The following is a 10509-nucleotide window of genomic DNA, read 5'->3' on the forward strand; positions in this document are numbered from 1 at the left end:
TAAGTCATAAAAGAACTAATTAAAAATGATTCACAGATCTAGTCAGATCCTTTAAGGTTTCCTGGCTATTTGGCTAATTTATGAATTGAATTGAAACATAAATACAAAACCAAAATTGAACGAAGTGCCATAATATCGTTATTTCTTAGATGGACATTACTGTTCAAGACTAACCAATTGAGGTCAAATATTTAGATGACTCAAGTAACATCTATACAAAAAAACCTACTACCTTGTGTGCCTGGGTAAAAATGTACTTCAAAGAACTGGTAAGAAATTAATAGAATAGAACCATGAAATTCTAGAGTTGGAAGCATCCTTATGGAGTAATTTGTTCCACCTCATTGCTTTGTGGTTGATGACTGTGGTTGTCATCTCTTATTTTCCCTTCCCTGCATACACTGTTTGTTCTTAGTAGATCTCTAGCTTTCCTGATGGAACTACCTCCCTTTCCCTCGTTCTCAGCTCTGATAGGTTGGGTCAGGCTGGTCTCAGCCTCAGGCCAGCAAGGTAGGTATTTAACATGGATTCATGACAGCCCTATAAACTCCTGGCTGGAAGGACAGTTTCAGTTATTGCTTCCTGGCCAAAAAGAGTCAGTTATCCTAATTCTGAGATGTTTCTTTAATCTTCAGAAGAGAGTAGCTTCCCTCCTTCCTTCCTCTTCCCTTAGTCTTTTCTTTCTTCTTCCCTTTCTTTCCCCCTCCTTCCCCCTCTTTCCTTCCCTCCTTTCCTTTCAGTCTCTCTTTCTCATCTGCTCCCTCTCTTTCTCTCAGGTATGTTCAACTTGAGAATATACACCTGGCATGAACTGCACCCATTTTGCCAGCCTGTGGAAATGGGACGAGAATGAAGGCAACGAGAGACAAACTGTTCTGAGATGCAGAGTCCGGGTTCTGAGGTTTTGAGTGTCTGGATCCAGCCTTAAGTGTAACCAAAACCTCTGACTTTTGTAATCACAAGAGCAAAACAGTTCTCCCTCATTTTTCTTAAACTTGAGTTAGGTTTTTGCCAGACAAGAGTCTGGACAAATACCATATGTTAATCAACTGAAAAGAAGTGAATGTTGATACATGGAGGATGATGGGTAGACCAGCAAATCAGTTAAAATCCCATGTGCAAAGCAGCTCAAGTAAGAAGTGTATACTGCTCCGTAGGCTTCTTCCATACTGAGGACTGGGTTGAGACTGTCACCTCCTTTCATGGATATTCTTGCTTTGAACAGGGCTAACTTTCCAAAATACTGATCTGACCTAAAGGAAATTGCTGTTGATTCTTACACATGGTGCAGTGGACAGACTAGAAGGGGAAGCTGGAAGGTCAGAAATGTAGGGAATGCAGGCATAGGTAACATCTGGAGGACTTCAGATCCACCAACACCACCAACTCTCCCTGATTCTACCCTGTGTCGTCAGTCACAATAGCTGGGTCAACACACACATACCAGTGATTCATTCTACAAATACTTACAGAAATTATGCTGTGCTTGGCAGCAAGATACCATGTGAGCAACATAAACTCAGACACCTGGGCCTTCCAAGAGAGAAAAAAATCCTTAATTCTGACAAATAATCACTTATTTGAAAATAAAGAACTATTTGATTGTTATTAATCCTTTTAGACAATAATCACATAAATGATTTAATTCCTTTATCTCCTTCTCCAAATTGGATTCATTAGAAACAAGAGTATACGCAGTTATAGGAACATGGGCTTTTACAAAGGGTAAAAAAATAGAAATATGCTGATTTTTGTCTGACAATGTACATGTTATTTCTTTCATCATACTAACTGGTTATCCACAATCAAGAACCAAAACACACCTAAAAAGACATTATTAATATTTTTCATTCATTGCATAATGATTAAAAAAGGACACAAGACTGATTTATCGAATGGTTTTTCTCTCCATGGAAAATATGGAGCTAGAAAAAGATGACTTTTTAACTGTTGTCCATCTGTGAAATTTATGAGAACAGTGTGAACTGATAAAAAAAGACAAAAAACAAAAAACCAGAAAAATTTGGCCTGCTAAACATTTCTACACTAAAAGAAAAAACTTTAATGTTGGCACCTGAGCCTCACTAAATGGAACAAGTTTACGTGTATACATTTCCTTCAGCATTGTGCAGACTGTAGTCGTAATTTAACCCATTAGACATCTGTGATACTTACCTGGGCTTCTGGTTTATATAAAATTTTTATTCTTTCATTGCAAAATCTGTTAACAGAAATGGTGGTTGACAAAGTTGAACGGAACTGAAATAATCCCAGAACAACCCAAATTCTCTAATTTTGAAGTCATACCTAAGATGTAAAAGAAAAACTGTTTGAGGAATGAAATAGACTAAAATGAGAAATACACAGCCCTTAGAGCTTAAAAAAACATAATTTTATTTAAATTTGCGTACAGATAAAAATTTACCAAAATTTAAACAAAGACTCAATTCAAATTCCTTCCCACCACAGAAATGGACATTATGAGAAAAAGCCACATTCTCTCAATTACATTTTCCCAGTTGGTAGATTCTGGACGGACAAGAGAGGGAGAAAAGATACCAACACAACAGAATTTGATCTTCAGCACGGTCTTGTCTTGAAATGACTTAATTATGGAGATTTCCATAAGAATCAGCATTCTTCAGTTTTGACATTGAAATAGACCCTTCTATGCCAAAATCACAAATAAGGCTTCTGGCTGTATTTTCAGTGTGAGGTAAACAGTATATTCAATATTAAGTCGAATACACATGTGGGATATTAATGTGCATCATCTACTGTACGATAGTATGTTTTGGAACATTCAGGGATTTTCTAAGCATTGGAATTAGAAACTCGTAGAAGCTGTTGCAGTGTGCACAACAGTTCTGAATGTCTTAGCTGTGCCTTTTTGATAGTCTGTCAAATGGAATCTTGAGTTTTTTACAGCATGCGATTTTTTTTTTTAATTAAAATTGTTGTAAATGAACCAAGGTCTGTTCTCAAATTCTATGTATATACACACACTGTTTGGCCAAATAGACTGCTCCCCCAAAGTTGGTGAAACATGCCTACTAAGCAGGCTTACCATGATGGAAAAGTATGAGAACAGGACATGGATAAAGGTTCTAAGGGAAATCAGATTATTTGGCTGTCTAGCTGTCTTATTCAAGAAAATGCAGAAATGCAGATTTAAGAACTTAGGTACAGTGATTCATCCCCTGCCTCATCCTTTCTCCTTTTTCCCCCAATGGGATAATCATTTCCTTCACAGTGATGACAAAAACATTACTTTTTCTGGCAAAATGGACTTCTTCCTCGAAGGGGTCAGGACAGAGATGTCACTTCTTGGCCACGCTGGCCACAGACTTCTTGGCTGCGTCCTCCAAGTCGACGGCCGAAGTAATGGGGAGTCCACTGTTATTGAGAATGTTCTGGGCCTCGTGGACATTGGTTCCTAGAAGGTGGGGGTTGGGAGGGGTACGAAGAGTCACTGAAATGAAACTGGAGGTGGTGCCCCGGGAAGTTTCCTACGAGGAGAAATTGTGCAATGCCCAGGTCTCATGAACACAATTTAATTAAATTCAGTTTTAGCTTCTTAGGATCCAGATTTAGCTATTTACATATATTCAGATGACAAATATACTTTTTTTGTTTTATGGTTTTTTTTTTGTTTTGTTTTGTTTGCTCTTTTTACCTCAAATACCTGGCATTACAAAGATGCTACCTATATTTTTTCTGGCATTTAAAAAAATGCAAATAATGATTTGCAAGATTCTTATAAGACTGTGAACAAAGAAAAACTAGTGACTACTTAGTCAACTAGTTTGAAAGAGGAAAATCCTCTGAAATGGATCCATCCCTTGCTTGAATAATCTGAATAAGGAATCTAAAGAAAAAGAATGGGACGGTACAGAATATTGAAAGTAACACAAGAAGATGCAAGGACTGACCAATCCCTAGCTTTTCACCAGGAAATGAATTAATTATAGGTTTTAATCAAGGTTGTTGACAGGGAAGAGGATGTGGCAAGATCTCTAACAAGTGGTGGTCTGGCTAGAAAACAAGATGAAAGATAGGAATTGCGTGAGACCAATGGACTTTTTTTTTTTTAACTGATAAAAGCTGAAATTTTTGCTGATAATCTGTAGTCAAGTGGCTTTCATGCAGGTTTGGCCCATGCCAGAAGTCATTTGTCTTAAAGACCTCTTGAAATGAAGGGTCTGAGTTGGCACTCAGCTAACGTTCTGAGAACCCACCCACTGATGGCACTGGTCTACTGCTTTGGGAAGGACAGTATTCCACACCTCTGTTCTTGCTTCCTCCCCACTCTGTCTGACAGAAAGGGCAGAGGACCCAAAAAGAGCACTGCAGCCTCTGAGGGGGTGTCTCAGTGTCCCACTCCTGCTGGATTTGTAGCTTCTGCAGGCCAAGCTACCCTCCACCCCCTTGCCCAAAGGTATGCTTCTGCAGCTGACTGTTTAGCATGCAAACTGCTTCTCTGTTCTTTCAGAGCAAATGAGCCTATAGGAGAAATGTGATAAAATTTAAGAGTCTAATGAAATACCTCGTCTTACATCATTTCCTATGCTTCTATCTAGTTAGCAAGACAGAGCCTATTTATAAACAAAGACCTTGAAATATAGGCCTTGGAGGACCTACGCGTACAAATAAAAAGGAGGCACTCGGTCAGCATGTTTCATCCAAAGAGGCAAAGGCAGAGTTAAAGAGGAAGAGTTGTGCTAGCAAGGTGACACAGTGTTGATTCTCCGGGGAGCCTGGGGTCCCCACAGCGGTGGGGAAGGGGACACTTGGCACTGCGTCTTTAGTTCAAGGCTTACTCACTGCTGTTTTCCACAGCAATCTGCTGAATGGCCTCTGTGGATAGCAACGACTCAAAAGGTAGGAAAGTTGTTATCTAAGATCCCCAGTTCTCATTCTGGCTCTGTTGTGCATTAGTTGTGTAACTCCTTTGAGTCTCAACTTCTTTATCTCCAGACATAACATTAGGATCATCTGCCCCATAACTAATACTCATTAAGCACTTTCATATTTCAGATATGATGCTAAATGACTTGTGAGCAGCACATGAAATCTTTACGAGGATGGTGCCTAGATCTTACTGTCCCTATTTCACAGATGACACAACAGAGATGAGAACTTGAACTCTGCTTGCCCTAATTATACAAGTCTACATGTTCTAAAGATATACCAATCTGTCTCCCTGTCTATAAAATGACAATAATGGGGCGCCTTGGTGGCTCACTTGGTTCAGTGTTCCAACTCTTGATTTTGGCTCAGGTCATGATCTCAGGGTGGTGAGATCCAGCCCTACGTCGTGGGCTCTGTGCTGAGAAAGCAGCCAGCTTAAAATTCTCTCTCTACCTCTCCCTTTGTCCCCCATGCCCCACCTCTCCTCCTCTTTAAAATGAGAATAATAATGCTGATAGCACAGATTGTGATGAGAAGCAAATGGAATAATACATGTGAAAGGATTTCATGAATGTCTGTCTGCGTGTCTGTGGCAGACTTGCCTGGCTGTCCACCAAAGTTTCATGCTTCTCTTCTATATGGGGCAGCTGTTGCCAGGAGGAAGCTGCCCAACCAGGAACTACATTTCCCAGGGCTTCTTGCATCTACGTGGTATCACATGACTGAGTTCTGGCCAAGGGCATGTGAGTGGACATGAAACACACACCTATGAAAGTTGCCAATATGAGCCTCTGTAGTCACCCAGATTTCCCTGTCTGCACTCTGGAACATTGCCAGCCAAGACACCTTTTTGAAGATGGCAACAACTCCTTCAGCATGGATACTATCATAATTCTGTAGAGCAGAGCACCACACTCACTCACCCTCTTAGCCTTTATATGAATGAGGAAGAACGTTCTATTACGTTAAGACTCACATTTCAGCGTTTCTCTGTTGTTACAGGAGCCAGCATTACTTTAACTGACATGTTACTTTTTAAGTGTGATAGGCAGCTTCCAAAAGTGGCTCTGCTATGATCAGTCCCCACCTCCTGGTGCTCATGCCCCTGTATAATCCCTTTGGCTGTGGGTGGAGCCAGCAACTTGCTTCTAATGAATAAGAATAGAGCAAAAGTGATGAAAGGTCACCTCTAGGACTAAGTCACAAAAGCCCATGTCTTCTTTCTTGCTCCCTCTGACTCTTTGTTCATTCTGATGAAGCCAACTGCCGTACTGCGGATTGTCCTATGCAAAAGTCAGCAAGGACGGGACCCAGGACTGCTTTCCAGCTGAACTCCAAGGAGTAACTGAGGCCTATAGTCTGAGAGCCCACGAGGTACCGCATCCTGCCAAGAGCGACAGGAGTGTGTTTGGAAGCAACCCTTCCCTAGAGGAGTCCTGACATGACCCTAGCCCTGGCTGACACTTAAGACTGCCACTTTGAGACCTTGAGCCAAAGGACCCAGCTAAGCCACACCCAGATTCGCTACCAGAGAAACTATCAACAACCTTCCTGGTGTTAAGCTGTTAAATTTCAGGGCGATTTGTTACATATTTGTTACTTAACTAATGCAGATATTAAGATTTATTTTTTCATTAATACAACCTCAGTGTTCATTTTGATTCATTTGGTAAAGTTTCAGGCAAGGTCCTGGAGGTTGAAAAGTAGGACAGAGGATCAGACTGTGGCAGGTGTTCAATGCAAGGCTAAGGGATTCTGACATTAATCTGTGCATAGGACTTTCATGGAATCATGACACGATGTGAAGCAAAGTCCTGACTGACACAGAATGGAATTGGTTTTTGGACCACAAGGTCAATGAAAGTTAAATATATAAATTTCTATCTCCTTCACCAGAGACATGGGCTAGAGTTCTCTGCCAGGGGAGAAATCTAAATTAGGATTAAAAAAAAAAAGGCTCTCCTCCCTCTTTCCTTTCTCTTCAGAGCGTCTCCAATCTCAACAGACAGCCCCCAAGAACCACATGCATCAAGATGTAGGTTCACCTGCCTGAACATTCCTCATCTCTGACTCTACCTTCCTTTGGTGAGAGTTCTGTGCACACAGATCTTGCCCAAGCCTGTCAAGCTCTCTCTGTGTAACTGGACTGGTACAAGAATCAGCAGTGCCAGTAGGAGTGGTAACATTAACAAAAGCCATAATAGCAGCTCTCACTTAGCAGGCATCATGCATTGTTCTAGGGTCCCAAGTATATTAGTTCATTTGTTCCTCAATGGCAACTCTGAGATAGCTACTGTTCCTATTTTCCTTTTACAGAGGGGAGGACTGAGGCACAATTAAGTTAAAGGTCAAAGTCTAGCTAGCATGGCTAGTAATAGTTAGGAAATAGTGGAATCAACACTGAACTTGATTTCGCACTGGTCTGAATGACTTCTGGACCTAATGCTTAAAACATCGATGCTGAACCTTGGATGACCCCTTCTTACAATTTTTATAAATATATGACATCATCATCATCGTAATCACAGTGATGATAATAAAAAAAGGATCTTTGTTTTTCAGTCTTCCCACAATACTTTATCTGAGACTTTGAACTTGTGAGTTTCGTGTTTCTAAAAGACCCTGTGAGTCAGGTGTTTATAAATGAGGTCTTTTTATTCATTTGTTTACTTTTTTGGCCAAGGGCACTGAGGCTTAGTGATTGGCAGGATTCAGTCTCAAAATCCTTTGTTCTTCCCACTCAGTTTTTGATTTCCTGGTGACTCCTGTTTGACATTTAAAATCTGTAGCACTTTCCCACGCATGAGATCATCTAAACTGCAATGATACTTAAGAGCAGGGATCAGGTACAACTCAAGGGTCCGTTTTTTCTGACCTCCCTGTCTGGCTGTACCTACCCTACCCAAGTCTCCTACTAGAGGAGGGACCACGTGGTGTTCTTTGCCTGGAGGCAGATGTGGACTGTCCCCACAGCATGACTGCACCTGATCCAAGGGTGATCCAAATACAGATGATGGTCATTAGCTTGTCCACTTAGATTTGCTTTGCTGAGAATCTGAATGGGTAGTATACATGAAATAGAACGGGGCAGCCCCGAGAGGACATACACAGCTCTAAGTAATAAGCATGTGAGAGGAAGGCAGTGCAAACATGCAGAAAGGAGTGCTGTCAGGGGCACAGGCTGCTGGAGGGATGCTCCGGAGGACGGCCTCCACGCCCCAGCTTCCTCCTCCTGGGGGCCAGCTGCATCCTGGCTCCCGTCCACTCTGAGAACTGTATTCCTTTCCATGGCTATGGATGAAACCAGCTCTTGACCATTTTAGGTTTTTGATACTACTTGAACTAGTCTCTCTTCCTTGCAACCAAGAAACCTGACTAAGTCAGTTCCTTAACTAACGCCTTGTTCAGGACACAACTTAGCACCAGGTATTCCAAAAGGGGAAACATGACTGATTTAGAAATTCGTGAACTGCAGAAATACCGGGCCGTTGGCCTTGAGTCCTCCACCTAGAACTCTTGCCTTCTTTCTGCTCGGCTGACACCCAAACGTTTGTGAGATACCTGTTTAAATGGCATTTTGTTGGGGACGCCTTCCTTGTCACCACTCCCCCAACGCTCAAACGAGAGCAGGGGCTTGTCAAAGAGCTTCTACAGTACCTTGTACATCCAGAATCATAGCACTACTGGGATTGCTCACTAACATTTCTCTCTTGCCTACCAAACACAAGCTTCCCGGGGGCGGACACGGTGTCAGGCTGGCCCACCAGGATCTCTCCAAATTCGGCGCAGCAGCGGTTACAAAACACCTGCTTGCTGATGGACCGAATGACGACGGACAGACTCATACATGGCAAGTGTGCTTCAGGAGGTGAGATGTGGGAAGGTGCTTTTCGGATCACTTTGCTGGCCTGATAGCCCCCAAATAACTACTAGCATTGAAAGAGAAGCCCCAAACCACCTGAAAATAAGGCGCGACTGTTCCTGAGTTTCTCGGCTTCTGTAGTGGCCTCCTTCTCAAAAAAGCGCCGAGAAGCAGCTGGCTGAGTGCCTGGAGGGCTTCAAGCTACTGCCCCTCCTTTGGCCCAGCAGCTCTGCTTCCCTTCAGCCTGGCCTCCCACCGCCCTCTTGCTCAAGGTTAACAACTAGGGGGCGGGGCCAGAAGAGAGGGGTGAAACGGCCCTCAGGAAAATGGGCCGTTCTCTCCTTCCAGCTGTTCCTACAGGGCCGTATCAAAATGTCTAATTGCTTCACAATTCCAGGCTCCATTAAAGTGAATTTTAATTATGCTTGCAGTTACACTTTAATTATAGCCTTAATTATTAAGTACAGGCTAGGCATACTCAGAACCCCAGCATGTGCAAGGGAGGGACAGGGAAAGGAAGGAAGAAGAGAAGGAGAAAAAGGAGAAAGGAGAGGGAAGGGGAGGAGGGGGGGAACAGAAAGGAGTTGGTGGGAGGGAGGGGAAAGAGAGAGTCATGAGGAATAACCCAGAGAGACAGACACATGAAAATAAAGAGGTATAGACAAGAGTCAGATACAGAGAGCAAGGGCAAAAACTGAGCCCATCAAGTCCCCAGTGCAGCAGTCTCTATCCTGATCCTGCCAGCACTCTGTCCCAGCACCCAGGCTGGTTTCTCCCTGGACCCTTCTGTCTTTTTGCCCACATACCCTGCTTCCCTCATTACTGCGAGAGAGCAGCTCCAAGGGGAAAGTGGGAACACACAGAGAAGAGGGTCAAAAAGAACACTAGCAGCGTCGAAAGGAGATCATTGGAAAAGAAAAACAGGGGGAGCCTTGGGCAGATGTTTGCTGATGTGTGGGTTCCTTTCATTGACGCTGCTCTTTTGAATATTCAAGGTTGGTTTCTTCTTGATTCAGCAGGTGGCTGACACCTGCTCCCCATCCCCTTCCTTGTCTTTATTTCTAAATAGAAACCACCATAGCTGCTTTAAACTCCAACACAGAATTAAGAGTTCCAAAGATAGTGTTTATGCCTGTGTACCCAATTACAAATGGAATTGATCTCTTCCCCACATTTAAATAGTGCTGCTGACATCCTCTAATATTTATTAAATGCTGCATTGCTTTTCAATGAGGCTGCAGGACAACAGTTTTAATAACCACCTAAAGAGATAACTGATCGACTCACACTTGTTCAACTTCAAGCACTTCTTAACATCTGCTTGCTGAAAAGCTGCTAAGCTTTTCAAATCTGCCCAATGCCTTAAAAATGGCAATGCACGGAGAATCAAACGGGAATGGTTTGATAATGAAATCTCCGTCTACTGGCAGAGGATATTATAAAAAGAATAATTATTAAATTTTTAAGTCTCCACTGGTGCATGTTTTACCACTGACTTCCTGCCAGCAGGTGGAGTGAGAGAGCTGTAAACAGAGCCGCAAGGTTAATTCATCAAAATCTATTCTTTGCTTCCAAAACTTGCAAGAGAAGGTAACACTGGACAGAAATTACTGGGTTTTGTTCAAAAGGTACACCGCCGCCCCCCCCCCCCCGCCCCAGTCAGGCTTATCACAGGGCTGTGAAGAAAACTACTCTCTAGTCTGGATGAGCCAAGGCACGCGTGGGTGAGGTCGTTG

The 10509-nt window shown here is 42.7% G+C and overlaps 1 protein-coding gene across 1 annotated transcript in view; it reads right to left on the minus strand.

The window, feature by feature from the left end:
- Positions 1-2396: 2396 nt before the first annotated feature.
- LOC111144203 (succinate-CoA ligase GDP-forming beta subunit) overlaps positions 2397-10509 on the minus strand; it is a 272842-nt gene continuing 264729 nt past the window's right edge. Inside the window, exon 11 of the mRNA XM_022498414.1 lies at positions 2397-3436. Within this exon, the coding sequence (XP_022354122.1) occupies positions 3321-3436 (116 nt within the window). The 3' untranslated portion in view covers positions 2397-3320. The remainder of the gene's footprint in view (positions 3437-10509) is intronic.

This window comes from Enhydra lutris, unplaced genomic scaffold, assembly GCF_002288905.1.
Source record: "Enhydra lutris kenyoni isolate GAN:26980312 unplaced genomic scaffold, ASM228890v2 scaffoldscaffold10, whole genome shotgun sequence".
NCBI classification, from domain to species: Eukaryota; Metazoa; Chordata; class Mammalia; order Carnivora; family Mustelidae; genus Enhydra; species Enhydra lutris.